The sequence below is a fragment of the Miniopterus natalensis genome, chromosome 4, assembly GCF_054644295.1.
Source record: "Miniopterus natalensis isolate mMinNat1 chromosome 4, mMinNat1.hap1, whole genome shotgun sequence".
Taxonomy (NCBI): Eukaryota; Metazoa; Chordata; class Mammalia; order Chiroptera; family Miniopteridae; genus Miniopterus; species Miniopterus natalensis.
In genome coordinates, this window is record NC_142084.1 from 52027153 (window position 1) to 52055030 (window position 27878).

A 27878-nucleotide genomic window follows, 5' to 3' on the forward strand; every position below is an offset into this window, starting at 1 on the left:
AGCACATACTTGGCCTTTGTGCTTTATTGAATTTATGTGCTTTTAGCAATCATTTATTCTTGTGGAGATTTTTTTCTGGTGTTTTATTTTGTCATTTTTATTGATTACTATTTCTCTTTTGAAAATGCTTCATTTGTTACTGAAAAACTTCCACCAGGAAAAGACATCTTTACCCCCAAGATTTCATTCCAACTGAATTCTGATTTAAACTTGTATACACAGAGAGGTAGAAGCAAGGGCTAAGGAGACTGCAGGGTGGGTTCCTTAGTGTCTGCGAGCCTGGTCAGGGATATTTCAAAACCACAGATATTTGAAAGGATTGTCTCTCATTCTGAGAAAATGGTTTTCTAATTCTATTTTTTTGGTTTCACTCTATGCTAGCTTCTCATCAGTCCATAAATGCACATAGCTGCTTCTGCCAGCATTTTTGGCTTGCAAATTATATGCTTTCTGAGGCAAAACATAGCAACACAAACATTTAAATTGCCCCCACGTTTTTTACAACCTCAGCTGCTGTATTTAATATAAAGCCCATGAAGGGAACATGATTATTGATGAAAACTGGATATACCCCAAGGACTCCTGCTTACTGAAATTACAAATGGAGCAGACTGAGAAATCAAAAATCTACGCTGAGAAAGGTGGGTAAAGAGTAAAGTCCTGAGAACAGTTATAATTTTCATTTCCAAAAGCTAGAAATTAGCAAAGGGAAAGGGGGAAATTTTTTTTCATTTGGCAAACTTGCTTTCCAATATTTACTTGAATATAATACATGTAATACAGGTTTGGTTATTAAGGGATAATTTATGTGAGAAAGTCAGAAATAGTTTTAAGATATTACTATGTACTAGAATCTTTTGTTGTTTATTTTGGTGAGGGGTTATTTTTGTTTTTGTTTTCTATTTATCAAGCGCCTACCAGTTTTATTTTTAAAATACAGAAAATTTGTTTTTGATGTTCCTCAAAATGTTTCCATAAAGATCAGTATTCCATGCAAGGGCCATTTGCCATAATTACATAGTGTGTATTTCAGCCAGGAAAATAAGACATTTTCTGCTTTGTAGGCTGATGGGCCATTTACTAAACCAATCCTAATCTTCCCCATGGTGATTTATCACCTTGTTTCTTTACTATTCATCTCAAATAATATTTTTTAAAGCTCTTTTAAAACCCTAGCAAATAACTGAGAATATTCTAGTTCAGTCAAAACAATTGTCAAATAGTTGGTCTATATTAAACAAGCTAGTGTTTGACAGATAAAGTTGAAACATATTCTTCAGAGCGATGCTTACACCCAGAAATACTTTGCCTGGCAGTTACTGGTTCCTAGATAACTCTTCTTTTTTAACAGCTTTGATCCCCCAATAGGAAGACTACTGCCAGGTGCCCCAAGACTGGGTTGTCCTATCAGAGTCTGTTCTTCATATGTGTTTGCAATTAGTGCCTAAATAATACACCAAAGAGCATTTTTAAATTTATTTTGCTAATGAATAATAATAACAATAGTTTTTCTCATATTTCTGATTTTGCCTTAGAACTGTGCCAATTACTATATATATATGTATATATACACATCTATATAAAACTTAATTTGATATTAAAAACAGTGAGGTTACTCTAAATTTTAGTTGAAATTCATGCTGCTCAGTGTATAGTTTTTGTAAAATAATTATAATATAATTTGTAATTGTGTCCTAACATTTTGCAATCAATTTGAGTCCCTCAGAAAATGTTCATATATGTATTATATCCATGACTTAAGCTTAGGTAATTGATTGGAGACTTATGAAGTATTAAATAATGATTTAATAATGAGGAACACATGAAACCTTTTAGAAGTATATTCATGCTGATTAGTAAACAAACTTGAATTAAAGCAAAATATATAAAAGTTAATTCAACCTGATTATAAGCATTTATGAGACCATTAAGAACTCATTTCTTAAATGAAAATTTTAGGTATTGTTTAAAAACCCCTGCATATCTTATCATTTACCACATCACTACTAAATTCCCAGAATAAAAGAGCTAACACTGAGTACTTATCATGGTCCAAGTGATGGGCCAAGCAGTTCCCAGGTATTATCTTATTTAACACTCACAACAAACTCATGTGGCAGACTGTTGCTCCCATGTATCAGCCCAGGAAAAAGTATTAGAAAGATTAAGAAACTTGGCTAAAGTCGCACAGATTACGAAAGGTGAGGCCTGGACCACAAACCAGATCTTTCCATTCTGAAGGCCATCTCATCCTCTGAACTAAATTAAAGCTTTTTCTCAGCAAAAGAATTCTCTGTGTCTTCTACAGAAAGATAAAAACAAATTAAACTAAAAGGGAATTCTGAATATGTCATACATTGCCATAAAAATTTTAGGGCCACCTTTATTGGGTTCTTATCAATCTATGTCAATAAACAGGATTTGAGATTTGACTGATTATTGATAGTCTTGAAAGGATGAATTCACTTTCTAAAGAGAGAGAAAATAAATTACTTGAATAATGCAACATTAAACATTCTAACTAAATAACCAACGGAAGTAAAATAGTTGTGTAACACAGCATATGAACGTGCGGAAGCTTCTTTCAGCCACACAATACACCACCACAGCCCCACCTATGACTCTTGGAAGAATCAGCCTCATACTGTTCATGGCATCTAAGGGACTCTTTCAGAGAGAAAGAGAATTTTAAAAATTGGAGATATGTTGTTAAAGATTACGTGTTGTAAGTAATCTGTTCAAGGGGGGGTGATTTTGAAATTGGAAGCAACGACTTATAAATATGATGGCACTTGTACATTTGCATTCACAAGAAGAATTCTAGGAATAACTTTAGGATATTCTTAGATCCATGCAGTCCACGCTGCTGCTTCTTGATTTCTGAGTAGAACATGCAACTCAAGAAGAAATTTTATGTATTCCACATAAAAAGAGTAAGCTGTTTAAATTTAGTAAGTTGTGTTTTTTACAGATAACATTAAGGCTTCCTAACTCATTACTATTTGTTATTTGTTTTATGGGCAAAACCTTAAGGACTCTTGGAAAAGATAAAGGTCTGGCTTTCAAAGAAACCACTGCCATCTCCCACTGACCGAAAGAAGTTTGACCATGACTTTGCCATCTCCACTTCCTTTCATGGGGTACATAATATTGTTCGGAACCGGAGCAAAATTCGCAAGGTGATCTGGTTGGTGGTGGTCCTGGGCTCAGTCTCACTGGTAGTATGGCAAATCTACAGTCGCTTGGTCAACTACTTCACATGGCCGACCACGACGTCTGTAGAGGTTCAGTATGTGGAAAAGATAGAGTTTCCGGCTGTGACATTTTGTAATTTGAACAGGTAAAAATTACTCTTTTAATAATAAGTCTCTATAATTTTGATGACTGAAATTGAGTTTTATTATGCATTTATTTAACACATGGAAAACAATCTAAGTTCTTAAATGTTACTTAAACACACAAATTTAGGGAGCAAAAAATGCTTATTGGTTTCTTATTTTTCTTTCTTCCTTTCTACCTTCTATAATTATATGTTAAATATTGCACCAAACCCTGTCACTAAAGAGATGTAAAAGTCTTGATCCTTGCACTTTAAAAGTTAGAAAGAGGGAAACAATCACAATGCAATATGTATGGTAATTGTCCAATGCAATAATGGTATGTGTGAGGATTCTGAGAGCACATCTGGGGTGTCATGGAAGTCTGAGCATTAAAGGGTAACCAGGCACTTTCTAGGTGGAGATGAGGAATACCTTGAAGAGAGAACTACTGTGCAAAAAAAGTTTGGACATATGCAATGTTTTGATGTGTATATGACAAAATATGGGCTGTCTTCATGGATGTGTAACCTGTATAGTCACACAAGGCCCTGTCACTTGGTTTAATACTCTGCTGTCGCTATCTTAAGTCCTTGATACAACTTCCTCCAGAAAACTGCGATTTTCTGACTGTGCACCCAGGCTGCTGGGGAAAGGGCATTTCCCCCCCAAGAGGCCTTCCAGGCAAAAGCCCTGCAATTGGCTATGGCAAAGCCTGAAGGATCACACATAAGATTTCCACCTGGCGGGGGGGTATGGAGGTGGGGTAAGGGTGGGGATTCCTTAAGATCCACCACTTACTTATCAGCTGTTTCACCATGGACAAATCACTGAATTGTCTTGGCTTCCATTTTTGTACGTATAAAATGATATAGTGTTATCTACTTCACATGATTGCTGTTACATTAGATGATGTAACATATATATCATTTTGTCTCATTCCTGAAGCAGTCTTTGGACAGGTCCTCAAAATATAGTAGATCTTATAGCATGTTTTACAAGAATTCAAGAAATGTATCAAGGCCCCAAAAAGTTAAAATGAATCACGCCCCTAAAAAGATTTTCAATACTATTCCCTTATACTATTTTAAATTGTATGTAATCTAACAAAAGCAAAGACTGGTGCGAGTATATTATTAAGAGAAAATGTACCTACCATTTCCAAAACGGCAGCATGAGGAACACCACAAACCCTTTCCCCAGAAAAATAACCGTAACTGATAATAATTTATTTTAACTAAAGCTTGCATTTAGGAGTTAATCCTTTAAAAATATATATGAAACTCAATAACAATAAAACTAATAACCCAATTTTAAAATATTATAAGGACTTGAGTAGATATTTCTTCAAAGAAGACATACAAATGCCAACAGATACGTGAAAAGATACTCAACATTACTAGTCATCAGAGAAATGCAAACAAAACCCACCATTACGTATCACTTTACATTTATTAAGATGGTTCCTATCAACAAACCAAATGACAAGTTTTGGCAAGGATGTGGAGAAATTAGAGCCTTTCTACAGAGTTGGTGGGAACGCAAAATTGTGCCTCCTCTATGGAAAACAGTATAGAGGTTCCTCCAAACATTAAAAATAGAACCATCATACTATCCAGCATTCCCACTTCTCAGTATTTATTCCAAAGCATAAAGGCTTATCCAAATCAAGATCTCAACGATATATGTTAGCACTTCCATGTTTATTGCAGCACTATTCACAGTAACCACGATGGAAAACAGCATAAATATCCATCGACAAACAAATGGATGAGGGAAATGTGGTGCGTGCATACCACGGAATACTATTCATCCTTAAAAAGAAGGAAATTCTGCACTGTGCAACAATATGGGTAAACCTTAAGGACATTATGTTCACTGAAATAAGCCAGTCACAGAAGCACAAATACTGCATGATTCTCATGATGAGGTATCTAAAATTGTCAAATTTATAAAATCAAAAGAGAAATGGTAGTTGTCAGAGAGTGGGGGAGGAGAAATGAAAATGAGGATTTACTAATCAATAGGCATAAAGTTGCACTGAAGTAATATGAACAAGTTCTAGAGATCTGCTGTACGGCACTGTGCCTGTACTTAACAACACTGTATTGTGCACTTAAATTTAAGAGATCGCATGTTAATGTTGTCACCACATAAAATAAAATAAAAAAATTAAAGGTAGCACGGAAAAAAACAGAGGATAATTGTAACGCAAATTAATACACAATGAGATATCAATACACACCTATTAAAATGACCAAATATGTACAATTAGTGAAGTGGATAATTCACTAGATTCATTAGAGATGTTCCAAAGTAGATTTGAACTAGCCAAAGAAAAAAATCAGTAAGCTTGAAGATAAATTGATAGAGTATGTGATCTGAAGAATAGAGAGAAAAACTCTAATGAAGAAAAATGAAGAGAGTCTCAGAAAACTGTAGGACAATATTAAGTATAAGAACATATGCAAAATGGAAGTACAGAAGGAGAAGCCAGTGAACAAAGTAGAAAAGATATTTTTAAAACATTGAGTCCCAAAGTCCCCAGATTTGCAGAAAAGTATTAATCTACATATCCAAAAAGTTCTATGAACTTCTGGTAGAATAAATACAAAAAGATTAACAACCAGGCACATCATTGTGAAAATATGAAAGCCAAAAAAAAAAAAAAAAGAGAGATTCAACATTCTAGAAACTATGATTGTAGAATAGGGAAATTCTTAATTATAACAGAATTCTTCTTTCTTAGATGACAAAGAACTAAGACATCATCAGTACTGTAGGGATAAGAGACATCCTCAACTCCCAAAGTTTAATTTTACAGATAGGTTCTTTGGATATCAATTCACTATTATTTTATACAACATTGTTTGGCAAACTATTGACAGGTCAGGGAAAGAACTCAAGCTGTCTATTGTCTGGTTCTCAAAGAGAATGCTCTTCAAAGATTTTAGCTCATGTGCCAGATAAAGGAACTTTGAAAAGCTATGTATTCAACTTGCATATTTGAAATTGACATCTAAATTTTTAACCACAACTTTAAATGTTTATGTCTTATTTTTAGGATATCAAAAATATTGTAAACTTTGTGACATAAAATAAGGATTAACTGTAATAAGAATAAATATTTCATATGATTCCATAAAACTTTACTTTATTCAATAAAGTACATTGATATAAATGATGTATATTTTTATATGTAGACTTTAATTAAATATCTCACTAATCTGGAAGACTCACAGAATAAACAAGTTACATTTAAAATAATAAATTTTATTATACTACTTCAGCTTTTCTCAATTTACAGAGTCCCAATAAAGGTCCAAATATCCAGTGTCTAATGTTAAGTTTCACCTGAACCAGATATATGTGCATGACAGGGTAAGACAAAGTTGAGGGAGTCTTGATTAATCCTTAGAACCTTGATTAGAATTAAGCCTAAGAACTAATCAAGGTTCCCCTGAAATAAATTACAATTTAAATATGCCTGTTAAGAGCCCGGGGGTTGTTACATGCCAGTATGCATTATACACTAAGATTTGTGGTGGATGAACGGTGAAACCTCTTTCATAAATGGTAGAGTAAATATTGTGAATGCAGGCTCTTTTTTTTTAAAGAGTAGAGGATCTAGAAATGTACTCCCTTAAATTCTTTGTTTATGGGTACCCTCAGGCGCATGCCCATCCCAGTTTGAAGACCATTGTTCTGAGCTGCATTGCATTCAATTCACAGGACAGAGAATAAAGTTTAATTAACATTGCAATTTACTTAAAGTTACCAGCTAGGGACTGGAAAATATCTGTTGACAGATCACCAATCTTAAACTCCTTGTGCTGATACACATTGACAGCAGGAATATATTCCTGAAATGGGGACACTTTGCCAAGTGACTTCCGAATATTAGGAAGGGTTTACCTTTTGCCATGGTAACAGGAACCTATCCAGTGCACATGAAGCTCAGAGTGGGTAGTGTTTTAATAGTCCCCTATTCTGTATGACAAAATTATTTTCAGCAGAAATCATGAAAATAAACAAATGACAATAATGAGTTGTATATATTAATTCTAATAAAAATTTTTAAAATTAATAAATATGCAAAAATGCCAAAATGAAATAAAATGGAAACAAAAGTTTAGCACTTGGAGTAATTTTCAAAGGTCTCTGTGTCAGAAACTTCCGTTAAAATATCTTTACCATGAAATGTATCATACATTTCCATTATATTTGCTAAAAACAACTTCTGAAATTTGTTTTCTTCTGTTAATATCAGAGAAAATGACTAGACGTAGTGAGTACTGATGTTATTTTATCCATGGTTTTTAAAAAAGTAACTCAAGTTCTGTTTCTTCATCTCTATAATAATCACTGTACTTCCTATTTCAAATCTAGTTTAAATGCAAAAGATATATATTAAAAGATTTTAAATAAAAACCAAAATCATGACTCTCATACAAATATAAAATGAACTCGAGTTAAAAATTTTATTAATTAGTGAGAGAACTATAAAGTGTTAAAATTAGTTCATAGGAGAATGGGAAAGGCAGACATTCTTGTACATTTTTCCTCTCCATAAAACTATTTATAAAATATAAATTTCTTGTTAATACATGGTAGACTTAGATTTATTTTACTGAGACTCAATGAAGGACTGAGTTAGGCATCAACTTGGACACCAGATAAAATATTCACTTGGGTCGTATAATCTGGGGAAGTGTAGTTAGAGACATTAATATACGTAAGAAGGACAGCTTTAGGAATTATCGGTTATTAAATTGTTCAAACAAAACAACGTACTTTCATTACTATTTTCTGTTACTAGCTTCTTACCAGTAAGTTAAATAAAAGAGTAAGGCAAACTATAACTAAGCAAGATTTCTAAAAGAATATTCTTGGAAGAATTTTGAAGTTTGAACTAAAGTTGAAAATAAACTCAGCAAAACATTTTGATTTTATGCTGAACAATACGCCTCACGAAATTTTTCACTTCCTTTGTTCCAAATCCTGTTATATTTTATTCGTTAAATTTAATTCTCACTTACTTAAATTACCCTCATGGTCTCTACTATTATTCGTATAATAAGAAACATTTGAAAAATATTTTTAAATGCACCCCCACCCTTTAACCTTTTAATCTATTGTATTCATACCTCCTACACGTGTGGTAGTGCCTTCATTTCTCTGCACACTCATCTCGAAAAGAATTCGGTGAGCATTGCGTGAGGCAGTATTGACTCAGCCTGTGTGGGATTCCAAAGTCACAGAGCTCTGGAGCAGATCCTGTGAGTCATTCAAAGTTAGAAAACCAAAGTCAGTTAAAGGTTCATTGTTCGATTTAGGGCTAACACTGTTCTTACCCCCAAATCTGTTGCTAATGTAGACTGTTAATGCCTAGATCACTAGAAACTCTTTAGAAAAGAAAAGCAAGGTTGTTAGATACACTGTAGTTAGGTAGACTCCCCCATGAGGGAGGCTGGAAGGTGTCTCTAAAGAAAACCAAAGTTGGAGGAGGGTTTGTATAAGGTTCTAGAACCCGGGCTGCTGTGCTTTTTGTTGTTGTTGTTTTAATAAATATGTTTTAGTATTAATTTTAGAGAGAGAGAGGAAGGGAGAAAGAGAGAGAAACATCCATGTAAAACTGAAACACTGATTGGCTGCCTCCTGCAAGCCACTTACTGGGGACTGAGCCCACAACCTGGGCATGTGCCCTGACCGGTGACCTCTAGGTTCATGGGAGGACACTCAACCAACTGAAAGCAACACCAGCCAGGGCTTGGGCTGCTGGCTTAAAGACAGGCCTTGCAAAACTCAAAGCTGGTTAGGTAAGATGTTATATTAGAGACTGCTCATGAAAGCTGTTTCTTATCTCTAGAAGACTATATGATATTGATTTGGGGTTTTTTTCCATTTTGGTTTTATGTATGCCTTACTTTGACTGAGAAAGGGTTTAATGTGGCTTGTCTGAGAAAGAAAAAATTACATAGAAGATAATTTAAAGGGAAGTAAAAGTAAAATATAAAATCTAGGACATAAAGGAAGCCCAGGAGTGAGGTTACACACAAGCCACAGGGCCACAAACACTTATCAAGGGTGGATTACACATTTCATTCCATGCTTTCCAGCAGCCAACATGACAACAGTTGGTTCAGTTTCAAGATTTCTAGTACCAAAGTACTATTCACATTTTGAAAGAACTATAAGGTATGCAAATAAAAAAAACCACACATAATGCAAGGCATAATTGCTCAGCAAAATAAGAGAATTACAAATTATTTATACCAGTGAGAGCAAATAGATTACTTCTACTTTGATTGCCAGGAAAACACTTTGCAATAATGAAGCATTTACTTAATGAATACTTACCTAACATTCACTATATTTCAGGCACTATTAATGGTTTATAAAATATAATTTAATCGTCAAAATAACATTCTGAGATAGGTGATGTTAACATATAACAACTTTAGAAGTGAGAAAATTGAGTCACAGTGAGATGAAACTTGCTAAGTCATACCATTAAGTGGCTATAACACTCATGTTCCATGACAGAAACAGAACCAATATGAGTTACATAAAATGAAAGATGTATTATAGGAATTAAGCCCCAATGAATCACAGGGGCTGGGCCTGAGATAAGCAAGGTTAGGAGCCAGAAAGAAAGATCGATGTGAAGTAAAGGATATGAATACAGGCTGGAGATGTGTGCGTCTCTCTTTTTTGCTACCACCCATCTTGATGGTGACCTGCAGGATAAGTTGGCACATTTTCCAGGTTGCACTCTCACTGACCCAGGATTTGAAGAAGCTAAAGGAGAAAACTGGACAGGAATTGGAGGAATTATCATCCTGGCTATTGTCCCATACCCTAAATTGAGTCAGTCAGTGAATCCAATGAGAGTGAGTGGCCATAGCTTCTGCCCAACAATAAGCTTCAGGTTGTAACCAGGTACATAGAAGGAAGGAGATGTTGAAAAATATAGTTCCAGCAAAGACATGCTAACAGAGTACAAAGCCACCACAATGGCAAAAGAAATCTGGTTCTAAAGTCTACATTCTTAACAACTACACATTTCCACCTGTCCCTTTATGTTGGGTCTTGGAGATCCTCCAGGATGTATCCATATCAAGGTCTGGAAGGTATTCTAAGTCAATGAACCTATTATGTACAAATACAAGGTAAATTGCAGGACATGACAAAGACCTCTTAGCAATATAATTTCACTTGAATGTATTATGAATGAGGGAATGTGTAGGAGAGAAGCTAGAAAAGCTGATATAGTCTAGATATCTGGTCTCTGTCCTCTAGATAACAAGTGTTCATTAGTCTAAACATTGCCTTTACTCCTACTGATAGGTTCCAAACTGAAGCTGCAGCCAAATTTAGTGTTATTTTTTTCTTATGGAATATTGTATCCAAAGTTCTCCATCTCCAGGAAATCAACACCAATTCCACTGGTTTTAAAGAGGCTATTGATTTTCTTGAAAGTCAACAAAACTTCAGCATTTCAGAGTTTGTCAAGAAAAATGGTTTTTATCTCAACAATAGCACTTTGTTGAAATGTGACTTTTTTGGAAAGCCTTGTGGCTCACAGGTAATGATTTGTTTCTTTGAATATCAGCAATATAATATGCTACTTTATCATACTGTTTCACACTGAGATAAAGTTTATTCCCACAGGCAATCTAAATTTGCTTAATGATTATGTTTCATTAACTCATGCTTATGATATCAGAGAGTGTGGATACATATGAGACATATTTCTTTTTCAAGTAATTACATAAGAAAAAGTAGAGAACAGAAATATTTGGTTAGCTTTCTTGAAGGATAATCCTTCCAAAAGAAAAACAAATTTAACATGAGAGGATATTTTCATTTTCCCCATTCATCAGTGAACAATGTATTCCAAGACAGCATTTTTATTATCATTAAGCAACCAATATTCTGTTTTTATGTTTGTAGTATTATATTAGAGATTATAAAAAATAAGAAGGCCCCAGCATTTGATTATTAAATATATATATATTTCTCTAATTGATCATAACATTATGTTTTTGTTTATATAATTAATCTACATTTAAGATAAAATTGTTGACATATCTGGAATCTGTTAGCAAAAGGATATACAGGCAATTTGACCCCTTATTTCCCTTATCAGCAGTTCTGTAGCATGTGTTGTTAGGTGATTCACAAATTCATGGTTCTGAGACACAATTTTGGTACCCTTCCTTAGCCCACAGTAAACAGAAAAGAAGTGCCTGAGAGATAACTGACAGAGAGGAAGCCCTGCTCCACATTCTTATTTAGAGCAGAAACTCTTCTGTGTTGCTTTAGATTTGCAAATATATTTAAACTCATCACCAAGGAATTTTGTATTAGACATGACTTTTTCAGGTAAAAATTACAGGAACCCAACTCTGAGAAGCTAAAGAGTAAAAGGAATGAACTGAGTTAATTAAGTGGGAGCTGGAACTGGCTTCAGAAAGGCTCAGCCAACGGACTCTGAAGCTACCGTGAGCATTCTGTCTCAATGTCCACCTCGTGGCTCCAGCTGGCGTCCTTCTGCCTGAGTCCTCACACAGAGCCCCGATGACTGCTGACGACTTGAGCCTCTTATGCTCATAGTTCCCGAGGTTATCCACTCCAATATCCACTTCCTAATCCCATGAAGACCCTAATTAGCTCTACTTGGGACACGTATCAATTCCTGAACCCATCCCTGACACGAGACAGTGGGGTGTTAAGATGGGCCCATTTCCTGTCGCAGGTACATCTCCATAGTGAGGTGGCTCTAGGAAGACGGTCTAAGGAGTCAAATGTAATGGCTGCCCCACTGTGACCACGCACGGTGGGGGGAGGGGGGGAGGACTCCTTAAAAAGGATGCTGAGGCCCAGCCCTGTGTGGCCCAGCGGTTGAGCAGCAGCCTAGGATCCAGGAGATTGAGGTTCGATTCCCGGTCAGGGCACAGGCCCGGGCTGCGGGCTCGATCCCGTCAGGAGCATGCAGGAGGCAGCCGATCAGTGACTCTCTCATCATTGATGTTCCTCTCTCTCTCCTTCTCTTTTTCTTTCTCTGAAATCAATAAAGATTTTTTAAAAAAAAATAAAAAGGATGCTGAGAGAGTTCTCTGTAAGTAAAATATATGTTTCCATGAATCCTTAGTACATATAAAACAAATAACTTTTTAATGTTTTTAAACTATGCTAAATTATATATATAAAGGTCTCAATTAGATAATCACATACCAACTGACTAGTGCATATTACAAAAAATAATAAACTCTCTTTGAATATAATAATAAATCATTAGACGCTATTCTTTCTGATATTTCTGCATTCTCATTTAGGCATCTTGTTTAGGTATCTTTTTTTAAGAAAAAAGAGCTATAGCAATTCAAACTTTAGAAGTGACCGAAATACCCAACTGATTGTGTTTTATGTGCTTCATTTTCATATTGAAGGATTTTGCACATGTCTTCACTGAATATGGAAATTGTTTTACTTTTAATCATGGTGAAAATATCGAAGCCAGGAAAAAAGTGAGTGTCTCCGGAAGAGGCTTAAGCTTGCTCTTCAATGTCAATCAGGTATTGCATTTTTCTTAAAACTAGCCAGAGCTTAAGAAGTTTGATAAAAATATTTTGCCCTGTCAAACTGTTCCTATGAGTTGGATATCATTTTGTTGTTTGTTAATTTAACTTAGAGTCCTATGGATGCAACTATTGACTTAGAGATTAAAAGACAAAATGTAGAGGCATAACCTGGACATTTTTAGCTATATCACTGTCTGTCATCACTATGACTCCAGAAAAGAGTTGTACTACAAAATAAGAAAATCAAACACTCCTAATTCAAAATGTATAGTTAACTTAAGATGGTGTTATGCATTTAAAAAATAAATTTTAGATTTACATGTAAATAACGCAGTGTGTTTTAGAAAGAAGCCATACAGAGATATTTCACAAACCATTGAATCTATGGTCTGTGAAGGTGATAAAAAAATAATTTCTGTGTAAAGAATATTGTACAAGTGGACTTTGCCTAAGCCTAGTTTCTGTAAATGTGTAAATTGCCTAAAGTTCTAAGTATTTAGGTTTCAGATGTCCAGACACCTAAGAAATGCAGTGGTGCTACCTTTGAGAGTACCTGTTAGAGCTCTCATCCAAGGTCAACTCCTCACTGTCTGTCATGCACAGCTAATTTAATATTAAACACTTAGAGGTATTCAAATCCATTATTGTGGTTTTATAAATGAATATGCTGAAATGCTGATGAATTAAGTATCCAAAATCACACAATTAATGGCAAAGATGAGAAATAAACTTAGTCTCCTCCAAATCCCATTAAACACCCCACCACCCAATCAAAGTGAAGGAGACCATTGGCTGCTTTCAAAGAATTTTTCTTCAAGTATGTTTCATAAATTCCTCTTGTATCCCATTCAAAGTATTTTTCTTTATGTTTACACACAGCACTGTACCGTGCAATTCACGAACCCATGCTTATATATCTATTTGATTAATATTTTCAAGTCATTCAAATATAAGCACATGGTCATTTAAAATATAATATTATAAATTTTACAAGCTAGAATTTCCTAAATAGTTTAGAATGCAATTAAAATTTGCAAATTCAACACACTCCATAAGTAAATGACTCTGAAATATTTCTCCATATGAGCCAGTTAAGTGTCTCATACAGTGTCGTAAGAAGCTATGGAGAAACAGGGTTCTGAGTGACAAATGGCATATTAAGCATGTTTATTAAATGCAATTCTGTAATGAGGTTGACCCATTCATATTTCCAACTCCATTCCTTCTCCTTATAGCCTGAAATTAGAACTAATAGCCAAGTCCCCAGTATAGTCTTAAATTTCTTCATCTGATATAAGATTGATGAAAGAACACTGGGGCTAGAGAAATAGTATGCCTTCACTCTTATAGGAAAATACATTTGAATTTTAAATAAGACCAGAGATTTTAATTACAAAGAGAAGAAGAATGCCAAATAATTTTCTAAAACAAATAAAACAAAGTGAACAGCAAAGGAGGAAGCAACTAAAAGGCCACTAGGTGAAGAGAGCGCCAGAAATTAGATGATTACAGTATGTCCATAACCTTCATCTGAGGTGAAAGTGATCCATGCAAAACTGTCAAAGCCTTGAAATGTGATTCAACCCTAGAAAGTGTCTTAAGTGTTTAGTTTCCACAACTTGTCCATAAAAAGATTAAAGACTGATAAATATTTGATTTTAAGTCAGTTAAATTCTCTCATACGATAAAATTAAATCTCAGACTTGTGTGGAACTGATATCAATTTGTAACTGGGGACATATATTTTTGTTTCAGGAGGAATTCACTGATGACCCCACTCTTGGTTTTGTTGATGCTGGGATCACCTTTGTTATTCATTCACCAAAGAAGGTGCCGCAGTTTGATGGTTTAGGTTTGTCATCACCTGTGGGAATGCACGCACGGGTAACCATCCGCCAAGTGAAGGTAAATATTGGCAAAATGTATAATCTGAGGAAATTAAGGGCCATAGTAAATGTACATATGCATAAATAAAATTTTTCACTAGGAAGCCCTTTCTTCCATGCTTTTAGAAAACCCCTGGAAATTCCATTTTCTAGTAGACACACATTAGGTAAAAACAGTGAATTCACATGTACAATGTAAGTGACAGCTAGCAAGCTTAGCAAATCCAAGGTAACTAAATCTCATTAGAGTGGGAAAGGCTCAGTGAGTATGAGGAGACACCTGTTACTGAATTGTGTGCTTTCTCAACGGGACATTCTGTGAAGAAAAATAAGTGGAAAAATCAGAAATGTTGGAGTCAAACATGTCTGCCAGCTACTTGTTCTGTAAATTCTTTACTCAATTCCCTGAATTTCCCTCTCCTCTCTATACATGGGGGTGGAGGGGGTGGGGAGTAACATTTCCTTTTCACAGTTATTATGCAGTTTAAGTGGAATCACATAAACGTTTATCATATTGCCTGGTACATAAATGGTGCTCAATAAAGGGGTTGTTTTTTGTATGTGTGATTTTCGCTGCTGTTTTGTGGGTGAGCTGATTAAAATGCTAGCATGTAATTTCCATAAATGATAATATTTTATATGAGTCAATGTTTAGAGCAATCAGACTGTCTGATTTTTATTAATTCACTACAGAGCATTTGGGACACATGTTAAAAACCTACTATTATTCTTACCTTCAGAGATTTTTCAGGTTAATAGAGTAGGCAAAATTGGCTAATGTATTAAACTAAAAAAACACACAAAAGGGTCTGAGAGAAAAGTAAAACTAGTTTGCTAGCCAGTGTCACCCCAATAAATTCAATAAAAAGGAAAAAAAGAAAAGTAAAGTAAAAATGTGTATCAGCCTCTCTTCTTGGGGCATAACAGGGTGGACTGGCTCAGGAAAATCTCCTGAACCAGGCATTTATTTTATCTTAAGACAGTTCATCAAGAGTACCCTTGGGGAGAATGCAACCCTAACATCAAGCTGCGGAATTTTAGTACCTACAGCACTTCTGGTTGCTTAAAGGAATGCAAAGCTCGGCACATAGAAAAGCAATGTGGGTGTTTACCTTTTCTTCTTCCCGGTAAGTAAAGTGTGGCAGCTTTTCCCTTATTTGATTGTATTTACTTAATTTGAAACATGAGCAATCAATATATCATAAAATTGTTTTCCATTCTTGTAAAATGCTGTGCCGGAAAGTCATCTACTTGACCAATGCAACTCAAAGGACAGATTTTAACTCAAGGAATCACAGCAGAGACTTCTGGAAAATAAAAAAAAGAAAAAAGTGTTATCAGGGCCAGTGTCCAATTCTTATTTTCAAAACACAAAATTGGATGCTCTCATATATCTAAAATTATTCATTACAGTTTTCTCCATTTCAAAGAAAAATGAGATCATATATATACTGAGCCTGAGTATTTCACTCTGGAGAAACTCTTTTCTTTGTTGCTAGAGAGGAAACTCCATATTCCCTTTGTACACCACCTGAAACATTTCCAGAGCTGTAGACACTGCGGCAAGCACTGAGCACGCAGGAGAGCAGGGCGGGTAGGGGCTGGGCTCGGCCCAGGCCGCGCCTTCCAGCTCCACAGCCTCTCACCGGTGTGACCTTGGACTTGGCCTTTCTGCTTTTCTGTACAATGAAGAGAATAATAGTGTCCTGCCTTATAGGGTTGTGATCGGAGGGTGAAACAAGTATGTAAGTGGTTTAAAAAGTGCCTGGCACCGAATACATTCTCCGTAAGTGTTGGCTCTTGTCATTTAGACGTCCTTCACCTCCCTCCTCCCTCATTTTATAAAGAAACGTGCAGTGTATCAAAGGCAAAACCGCTTTGGCTCGCTAAGTTTGTCACTGTGGCCCATCACACACTCACACACACGTGCACACTCATGCACTTGCACACACACATATATACATCAGGGGCTGGAGGGAGCGGGATAGAGGTGGAGGGAATGAGCTGTGCCCCCCCCCCCCACCGCTTGGGCAGGCCACGTCCTGAACCCGAGCATTGCACTGGTTAAATGATCATTCCCACATCACAGGGTGAGGGTTGGAACCCAGGAGGTGAGAAATGGGAAAGCAATTGTAAATGTAAAAGCTACCAGCATTTTAAAGTTGTTATTCACTCAAATAATTTGTGAATGGTGTAGACAGATGACTGGCGGGCAGGCGGGTGGGAGAAAGGTATTCCTTCCCGAAGGTCCCTGATTTCACAAACAGTAAGGGGTTATGCATTCTCTTTAAGGAAACGGGGTAGAGTGCGACCTACAGAAGTTTTACAACTGCGTTTCTCCTACCCTCGGTAAGTGGCTTAGTATATTCTTTCATTTGCATGATTTGTATGAAAGCTGTACATAGTAACACAAGACATTAATCATACTATTAATGGTCCATAAGTGAAACAAAAGAAAGACTCTAAGAGGGAGCTCTTAATGTTCTTAAATTAACACTACTGGCTTACACAGACGTAGTAAAACAAAACAAAACCCCTCTGATTTCAAGATACATCGGAACGAAAGACGCAGTGACAAAGTAACAGCAAGACAATTATGGTTTTTATTCTTAAATGTGCATTTTTTTACATTTTATATATTTTATAATCAAAATAACTTTGTTCTTTCTCATTATATAAGTAAAGCATGCTTGTGGTGACTAGTTCAAACATTACAGAACAGAAAAAAAAATCATGTCAAAGTTAGTAGCGGTTGCATCACTCTGAAAATCATTGTCACTATTTAGGTGACCATCCTTTCATTTATTAATTTCATTATATATATTATATATAAATACATGTATAATTTTTTTTACTATTTCTTCTATTCTTTGTGTTGTCTTTTCACATTTTTAAAAATATATTTTTATTTTTAATTTTTTTTTTTTTAAATATATCTTTATTGATTTCAAAGAGAGGAAGGGAGAGGGAGAGAGAGAGAGATAGAAACATTAATGATGAGAGAGCCATGGATTATCTGCCTCCTGCATGCTGTGCACTGGGGATGGAGCCCTAAACCCGGGCACATGCCCTGACCTGACTGGGGATCAAACCACAATCCCCTGGATCACAGGTTGATGCTCAACCACTGAGTCAGGCTGGCCAGGCATATATATAATTTTTATCTAAATATAATCACAACCATACATGTGATATTTATCAAGGACAACTCATTAAACAGCAAATTTTTTGCTTACATATTTCTTATCTTAATCCCCAATGTTAACATTCTAGTATATTTCACCATAATTTTCTCTACATATATGACTTCATATTAATGTCTTTAAATCATTGATTATTTTATTAAAATGAAATCACATTATCTACTCTTCTATGTAGCTTGTTTTTCTAACCCATTGTGGAAATATATCCAAAACAACAGGAATAGATTTAACATGTTCTTTTTAATGGTTGTAAAATATTTCATGGGATGGGTATGGGTAGAAGGGATCTTATCTATTTTTTAAATTACCTTAAAAGTTGAATATGCAGAAGTCGTATTATTGACCAATGGCTTTGTAAATTCCCTAATTTCTTGTGATCTCCTATCCCTGATAAAGGCTGGAGGGAAAGCTTGGGACAAGAAATCATGCATGCAGTTCTGTGGGAGAATAAATTGTAGGAGTGTTGTGGGATAATAAGACAGAGAGAGAGAGAGAGAGAGAGAGAGAGAGAGAGAGAGAGAGAGAGAGAGAGAGAAAGAGAGAGAGAGATTTTACATGTATTTGTGTAAGTATAGAAAAAGAGTGGTGGTTATTACTAGTTGTTTTAAAGAACTAGAAGATGCAAGCGAAGTCATACCATGAAGGTGTATCAAAGTTAGAGTCTGGAAAATGAGCCAAAAGTTGGTCATTAATCACGGGGTCTTAATGAGCAAAGTGTACATAAGAAAAAGAGTTTCAGTGACAAAACCACAGGACAAACAACAACTGGTATATCTACCAAGAGTAAGTAGCAGTGAGACTGAGCACTGGGAAGTGGTCCAAAAGAAAACTGAAGACAAATATTACCACATCCTGCAGGGACTTTGTCCAGTGCACATTTGCATGAATAGAGGAGTTGCCCTGCAGGGGCCAGGAGAGGTCAGAGAACCTCAGTGGCCACTTTAGAAGTCACCGGGGCCACAGAAATAAGACTCAACACCCAGAAGCATGTTTCACACCATCAAAAGTTGAGACAAGCCCAAGGATAATTTTAGTTTTAACCTGAGCTACTGTTTTTTAGAATTACATTGGAAAGTTCCTCTAAAAGTGACACCAACAACTTTCAATTTTTCTCCTGTCCAAATGTCTGGTATTTTATGAAAATAAGTCCAGAGACTTTCTGGAAAGAATTTATTTTCTAACAAATATCTGAATCTAGTGACTCAACTAACTAAAGGATAGCAACTCCTATGTTTTATATTTTGTCTCCTTTGCTGTATTTGCACTAAAAAATAAATAAAATATAAATGCTTTTTGTTAAGAAAGTAGTGTTAGAACTTGTCAACCACTATTTTTAGCATTAAAAGTAAAATGATAAAAAAAATTAAAGCTCTGTCCTCTCCACTGTAAAATAGCCCTCTTTTCTGAATGTCCTGTCCTGATTCTCATTTCAGACCACATGGAAGTTAAGGGCATATGTACAATGGGAACACATAATTCTAGCTGCCCTGTTCCTTGTGAAGAAACTGAATACCCAGCTACTATTTCTTATTCCACTTTTCCAAGTCAAAAAGCTTTGAGACATCTGTCCAAGAAGCTGAACCAAAGTCAAAAGTACATCAGGTAATCTTTTTAGTCTTGTCAATGATTTGCTATTAATATGAATATTTTCTCTACTCGAAACTTTCAAAGACTCAGGAAATAAAATTCTGATCCTCAGGGCCAATGGCTTCCATCAGTGAATAAACAATGAAACACTAGAATTTCAATTTCTTAGTTTAATAGTATGAAAAGTAAAATGAAGCTTGCTTGACTAATTTGCTCATGATCTTACCATTATTGGCCCAGCTTGGAAAAATAATAATACTTTAATATCGGTTAATCATATCAGTTAATGCTTTAAGGTATGAAAATTCTTTACCTGTATATTACATAGCTTGGGTCTTCTAATAACAGTATAAGGTAGATGGAGCACAAATAATTATTCTCATCTTATAGATGAGGAAACCAAAGCTCTGTATTTCAAGTAACTGTCCTCTAAAGGTAGTCAGTGGTACAGAAAGAAATTATGCCCAAGACCTATGGCTCTGTTCTCCATATATTTTTCCACAGAGATATATAATTCCAATTTTAATTAACTGAGGATTAAATTTGGCCTCTTTCCGCTACCCCAAGCTGTCACTTAGAATTTACAAGTCAAACTTCATAAAGAACTCTCTTTTTTTTTTAAAATCAAGAAGCAACCTTAACATTTGTCTTTGTTTTTTATTTATATTTTTAAACAGAGGACCTGAAATAGCAATATAGTACATTGGTGTTTACATTTACATTTGTTATAATAAACTATTTAAAAGCTGATTTACTTTTGCACAGTCAAGTACCAAACTTTGAAAGCATGCTTAAATTCTAGTTTTAGCTTGGTATTTATTTTAATCTAATAAAAAATGTTCTTCCTATGTAAATGCCTAAATAATAAAGTGATCTTTGCAAATCAGGAAGAAAATGTGTTTTCATCAAGGCAGGGTTGACAAGGTATGATTTCAAACGTTTAGCAGAGAGAAAAAATGGAAAGCTAGAAATTTGCAATTATAATTTTAATGCTTCTGTCTCCTCCAGATGTCTTTTTGTATTACATTTTAATATGAGAACCTAATTCACTCATAGTATTATTCTTATTATATACTTAAATATGACTGAGAAGGGCACTTTGTATGACTTTGGGCTAATAGAGATCTCCTGAGTTTCAAAATTATTTAATATGCATAGAATGTAGGCATGATTTTGGAGACACACTGGTGAATCAGAAAAGGAACCCATGGATAAGCAACATGATCCTACAGGACATGGTCTTGTTTTTCCTAAAACTTACATTATTGTTGTAGGTGAAAAAATGCTTCCCTTCTATGCTACTAGGTTCTTTGGCTGGTCCAACCATTAAATTGACATAACAAAGATTAAAAGGAGAAAAACAAATTTAATTTCATACATTTGGGAGCCCATAAAAAATATTAGACTAAAAAAAGTGTCCACTGCAAGGTCACTTCTATACCTTTTAGACAAAGAAACAATACATTTGCAAAAATTGACCAGACAAGGGAGTTAGAGCTTGTACTATTTCTCTCTCTGATAAGGATGACTTTTACCCTCCCGACACAGGGAACAGACCTTTCAGATAAGAGATTTTTTTCTTTCAGGGTCAGAATGTCCTCTTGCACTGGCTCTTTCCTAAGTAAAATTAATTCGAAATAATCAATATGCCAAAATGGCATATTTTGGGGTGGCATATTCTGTTCTCCTTTGTTATAAGTTTCACTGCAATTAATCTTACCACATAATTGACATGTGGGAACGGTACATTGTTGTGACTGTTGGAGGCCATTATCACAAAGACTAAAGCAAGTAGCTGAACAAATGCAGCTAAAGTTGGGTATCCAAAACCAGATGAGTCAGTGGTTAGAAGTCACACATATAACTAAGAAACTGGCTTGTGAACAGGTACCAGAAGTCAAAGAGTAATAAATCAGAAAACAGAAATGCAGTTTGTTAGGAGAGCAGATGTGAAACTTAGCAGCAATAAAATTTTTAAAAAATCCGTTCCTAACTTAATTATGAACCCTGTATATGTTTCTTCTTGGGGCAAAAACCAATCCCAGACTTTGACCAATCCAGGGCCTCCTGTGGCAGTTGATGAACCTTATTGAGAAGATGATAAAAAAGCTTAGCTTCTCTTTCTTGGCCCCGGCCACCCATGGCTCAGCGGCTAAGCATCAATCTATGATCCAGGAGATGGAGGTTCGATTCCCAACCAGGGCACATGCCCAGGTTGAGGGCTCGATCCCCAGTCGAGGGAGTGCAGGAGGCAGCCGATCAATGACTCTCATCATTGATGTTTCTACCTCTCTCTCTCCCTCTCCCTTCCTGTCTCTGAAATCAATAAGGATATAAAAAAGAAAGCTTTACTTAAAGAGAAAAAAGGCTTAGCTTTTCTGAAGAAGGCAGTGTGAAAGTGACTATAAGAGTAAATTATAGCTGAATTTAGACCAATTCCATTAGTAAAACAAGTGAACTTTGTAAATTACTCTATTTTAACTTAAACTTTCAAGTAAAAATTTATGAAATAGTTTGCTTTGTTCAAAACCATTTTATTGCCCTTAATACAGCACTCATACTCAAGCACCTGGAAGCATTTCTTCAGTGTTTTGTAAATACAAAAATCACTCAATTTTTCTTTGATTTCCTCTCCTTATTAAAAATCCAGATTTTATTTTATAATCATGCATGCCTGACACAAACAAATACTCCTTGTCTTAAATCCTGAACAATTTTACAATCATCATGAGGCATAGATTCAAAAAGATTCAAATTACTGGGCAACTCACCTACCTAAGAGAAGTTGAGTAAATATCACAATATTTTTAAAGGAATGAATTTATCTTCTTTCAAAAAACAGATGAATAATGTTTAGAAATGGTTGTCAGTTTTGTGCTTGGGAAATTAAACATTATTATCAATGTACATGCAAATTAGGAGCACTATGGGGGACAAAAAGATTGCAATATTACTAAAATTTCTAGATTTCCAAGACAACTTTATTATCCCCTTCAATTTGGAAACTGTTTTATTATTTGTAAATATTACAATAACACCCAATTATCGATTTACACATAGTACATTGTTCTGTTACTAATGTCCAGGACTAAACCAATGGAAATTAAGTAAACATATTAATGATATATTTTGAATTAAGTATATTTGGGAACATTGATTTCTAAAACTGTAAACACTAAGGAGAGTGATTTATAGTTATCTTTCTTAGAAATATTAAAGAATACCATATAATTCCAGGAAACAACACTAATAGGATCCATTCTTAATGACAATTATTATGCCAACTGAAAATCACCAGGTGGTTGGTTTCCACCTTATCTTATAAGACAGACAGGTTAATATTTATCCATTTATTCACTGGTTTCCTCTTTAATTTGTCCCCTTATTTGTCCATATAATGAGCACCTTTTAAGTGTTAAGATTCAGGGGTGTCCTAGACATTAGGGATGCCCTGTGTACAAAAGACACAAATCCTGCATTGTTGCATTTATTTCCATCGGGGTGGAGATGGACAATAAATACATATAGTCATCTCAGATGATGTCAAGTGCCGTGGAGGAAAAAGAAATAGCAAAAAGGGCTGGGAAAGCCAGAGTCAGGGAAGTTTGTTCTCAGGGTTGAGGACTGTGATTAAATAAGATCTTCCCGGGAGAGTGACAATTGAGCAAAGACCGAAAGCACTGGTTCTCCAGTGTTTTGGTCTCAAGTCCCTTTGTACTCTTAAAAAATACTGACTTTGCCTTTCATTGTGGTTATGAGGTAGGACTTGGCTGAGAGATCCCAAAAGTGGGCCAGAGTTTGAGCGGTTTAACCTTCCCAGGTGCCAATGGAGGGAGTTTATGGGCTTTCTTATAAGCTTGCCTCTCCTGGGACAAGATGCAGGAATGGTGACATTTGAAAGCCGTCAGCAGTGAAATATCAAAACATATCAATGGATTTTTCATATTCAATTACATTAATATTCATCAATCTTATACTTTGAATCTTTGAACTGATCTTTTTACCCATGCATGATTTTGAGCATCATTTATTGATCATTAGGAAAATTCTCTGAGTTAGGCAGATCTTCCAAATATTGATTTATTTCATTATATACTATATATTTCATTTTAATATTATTACTTATCTCACCAGAAAAATCTTTAAAAATTGGGGAGTTGTCAAGCTCATCATAACAGATACAAGTTTTTCAAAATTCTAACTTTAGCATAAAAGCTAAGCTTAAAATTTATTATTGCCTGCTGATCATATTAGTTAGTTTCCTTAAAGGGATAGGCTCATTTGTTCATTTTTGTGAAAATGCCCCCCCCCCCCCAAATATCATAGTTTGAATAGTCATAGTTTGTCAGTAATGTTTTTAAAATAAAAATGATGTTTCATGTAAAAACTGGCTACTGCACCTCTCTTGAAATAATATTCATAGTGAAAATGTGAAATAATGTATTAGTATACTATGAAAATAATTTGACCTTAACCTCCAAAAGTGATTTTGGGGACCCATAGGGGTATGTGATCACACTTTGAAAACTGCTGAGTTAAAGGAGATATAAGAGCTAGTCTTTTTTTTTTTTTTTCCTTTAAGATTTTTATTGATTTTTAGAGAGAGAGGAAGGGAGAGAGAGATAGAGTTTAAAGAAACATCAGTGTGAGAGCCCGAAACCCTGGCACATGCTCCAACTGGGAATCGAATTGACAGCCTTTCAGTGCATGAGACAACGCCCAATCAACTGAACCACACTGGCCAGGGTGAGCTAGTCTTGATATTATATGAAGGAAGAACATTCCAGAAGAAGGGAAAACCAAATGCAGAGGAAAATCCTAAGCCAACAACATGCATGTGTATGGATAGAATAGAATGGGGGTTGGTGTGGCAGGAAGCAGAGCAAGCAAATGCAGTAAGAGGTGTTCGGATTCTGGATATATGTTCAAGGTATAAAACAAATATTTAGTGATGGATTGGCTCTCAGTGTTATTAAATTATAAACGGGGGGAAACCAAGAGTTTGACTTGGAATATGTTGAACTTGAAATACCTTTTGAACATCCAAGTAGGAATACTAAGAGGCAATTTGATATATTATTGAAGTTCAAGATAGAAGTCTTGTCTGGAGATTGAGCATATGAGAGTATATAAGACTACATAAAGTGTTATTTTAAAATAGTGTTTAGAATCTCTTACCCTTTGAGACAGCATGGGGGGACCTGGAGAGTATTATGCTAAGTGAAGTAAGCCAGTCAGAGAAAGACAAGTATCACATGATCTCACTTATATGTGGAATCTAAAGAACAAAATAAACTGAACAAAATAAATCCAGAGAAATAGAAGCATGGAACAGGCTCACGAACCTCAGAAAGGAAAGCAGAGTGGGTGGGTGGGTGGGTGAGTGGGGAGAGATTAACCAAAGAATTTATATGCATATATGCATAACCCAGGGACACAGACAATAGTGTGGGGAAGGCCTAGGGAGGAGGGGTGCCAGGTGGGAGGGGTGAATGGGCAAAGAAGAGGACATCTGTAGTGCTTTCAACAATAAAGATAAATTCAAAAATAAAAGAAAATAGTGTTTACCCACTATGGTGACATATAAAAAATTTTTACCTTGTAATTTTTTAAATACAGTTTATTTTCAATATTATTTTGTATGAGTTTCAAGTGTACAGCACAGCGGTTAGACAATCATATACTTTACAAAGTGCTCCCCTTGATATTTACAGTATCCACTTGGCACTATACATAGTTATTAGAGTATTATGGACTATATTTCCTATGCTGTACTTTACATTCCCATGACTATTTTGTAACTACCAGATTTGTACTTCTAAATCCCTTCACCCTTTTCACTCAGACCCCAATCCCCTTACCCCCTGGCAACCATCAGTCTGTTCTCTGCATCTACGAATCTGTTTCTGTTTTGTTCGTTTATATTGTTCTTTAGATTCCACATATAAGTGAGATTATATGTTATTTGTCTTTCTTTGACTGACTCATTTCACTTTAGTGGTCATCCATGACTAAAAAGACAGAGTCTCTGCCTTAATATATTAACGACATAAAATAAATGACTACCACTTATTATACACCCAGTATGTCCCAATTCTTTAATGCAATATTTAATTTCTCTTCACCATAACTCTAAAATCCTGACCCTAAAATCTTGACTATAGTTGAGGAAACCAAGACTCAGGAAAACCATGTAGTTTCTTCAGGATCACATAAGTAACAAAGGACAGAACCAATATTTGAATTAAAATTAGACACACACTTAAATGTTGGTAAATACTCGAATCTACTCAGTTCCAGTTTCTCAGGAGTGAGGCATAGAAAAATCATTGGGTCTGGGGAAAAATTATTTGCCCTAAATATCAACATGACAAGAGTGTTCTCCAAATGAAGGTATTATGATTAGTATTAAATACAATGATGGTGTATCTAATCTCACATTAAATAACATCTGGACCAAAAATGCATATTACTTGTGTAAAATAAGAGCTAACAGTAGTACTGACTATCCTGAGCTGCCATAACTCTGTTTTTATCCCCAGGGAGAATCTTGTAAACATTGAAATAAACTATAGCGACCTAAACTATAAGATAACTCAGCAGCAAAAAGCAGTGAGTGTGTCTGAATTACTTGGTAAGTGTTATTTAATTGCTCCTCAATTAAAAAATTTTTTTATTAGTTTTTTTTCTTTTGTATTTAAAGTTTAGCTTATCAATGGAGAAAAAAATTAGTAATGCTTATCAACTGCCACTTAAACCTGACACTTTTCCACTCCTTGGACACACCTCCAATAAACTTTGCCTGAGCTTTCAGAAAGAAAAGGCTGGTGTTCATTATCTCATATTCACACACAGTATCTTACTTTACACTCAGACACCCCCACCCCCTCCTCAGCGAGTGACTATAGTAGAATATTCAGCAATCCAACAGCAGGGTGGGATGTCAGGCATCTCTGACCTCCACATAGACCGCTGCCCAGAGTGAGCTGAGAAGGTCTCGAGCTATCAAAATTGAACATTGAAGTTGCCACCACTGTCTGCTCACTCTCCTTCCTCATACAGTCCTTAACCAGCTGAGTTGCTGATTTGCTAGATCTCACTGCACGTTACAGGGAAGTCACGTAAGGGACAGAAGAGGGTATGAGAGTCAAACCAAGTGACAGCAGTCAGACACTGGCGGCTGAGCCCGAGTAGGGCAGAAATACCTCAACGCTCCCGGACGAGCCCCCACTCCATTGCCACACTCTACACACATTGCAGGAGCCTAAGAATGACCCAGGGCGGTGATGAAAAGATGACTGATGTAATTTATTTGACAAGGCCGTGCAAGAGAAGTCAAATTCATAGAGACAAAAAGCAAAATGATGGTTGCCGGGGCTTAGGGGAAGGGAGAAATGAAGAGTTTATTGTTTAATGGGTACAGGGTTTCAGCTGGGCAGATGGAAAAGTTCTGGAGATGGATGGTGATGGTGTTTGCACAACAATGTGAATGTACTTAGTGCCATAAAACTGTACGTTTAAAAATGGTTAAAATAGTAAACTTTATGTTACATAGATTTTATCACAATAGCAAAAAAGCACATATAATAAAGGCAAATATGGATTTACAAAAATTTTTAAGAAGATGGTAGAGCTGTGTTAATATATTTTAGGTTAATTAAATATTACAAATACTTAAAAAAAGTTTGGACACTTGAAGTCACATATCGAGTAGAAATTGATGTTGATGGAAAGCATTGCCCAATAATGCCATCTGAATGTCTCATTTCTATTTTTCATTCAACACATGGAAATAAATTTGTAATTGTTGAGAATATTTTATAAATTTGAATTAATATCCTTCAAAGTCTGAGTTATATTTTGGATATAGATTTTATGTTTGCTTTTCCTCGCTCCTTTTGGAGATGATTTATATGAACATTATTTTAAGATATTATTCATTGCTATTATTTTACTCATACCACACTTAAAATAATACAATTAACTCATCTTCACATAATATCAGTTATGATGACGTTATGAGCCTCAAATAATTTAAATTCTAGTAATGTTTAATTTCCTTTTTATGAAAAAACATAATTTGTTCAATTTATTGGTTTTATTACAGCAGATGTTGGCGGTCAACTGGGCTTATTTTGTGGAGCCAGTATGATTACAATTATAGAAATTATCGAATACTTATTCACCAATTTCTATTGGATATGCATTTTGTTTTTGCTGAAGATACCTGAAATGACCCCAAGAGCTCGTACACCTCACAGTCACCTGGGGAATAAAAATAACATAGAAGAATGTTGA

At 35.3% G+C, this 27878-nt stretch overlaps 1 protein-coding gene across 1 annotated transcript; it reads left to right on the forward strand.

Moving 5' to 3' along the window:
• Positions 1-447: 447 nt before the first annotated feature.
• ASIC5 (acid sensing ion channel subunit family member 5) lies at positions 448-27878 on the forward strand. The gene is made up of 10 exons (XM_016200266.2): positions 448-641; positions 3034-3340; positions 10668-10905; positions 12773-12898; positions 14660-14809; positions 15770-15917; positions 17083-17139; positions 19427-19595; positions 26123-26214; positions 27688-27878. Exons 1-10 carry the CDS (start codon positions 545-547, stop codon positions 27876-27878), a joined length of 1575 nt encoding a protein of 524 aa, XP_016055752.2. The 5' UTR covers positions 448-544.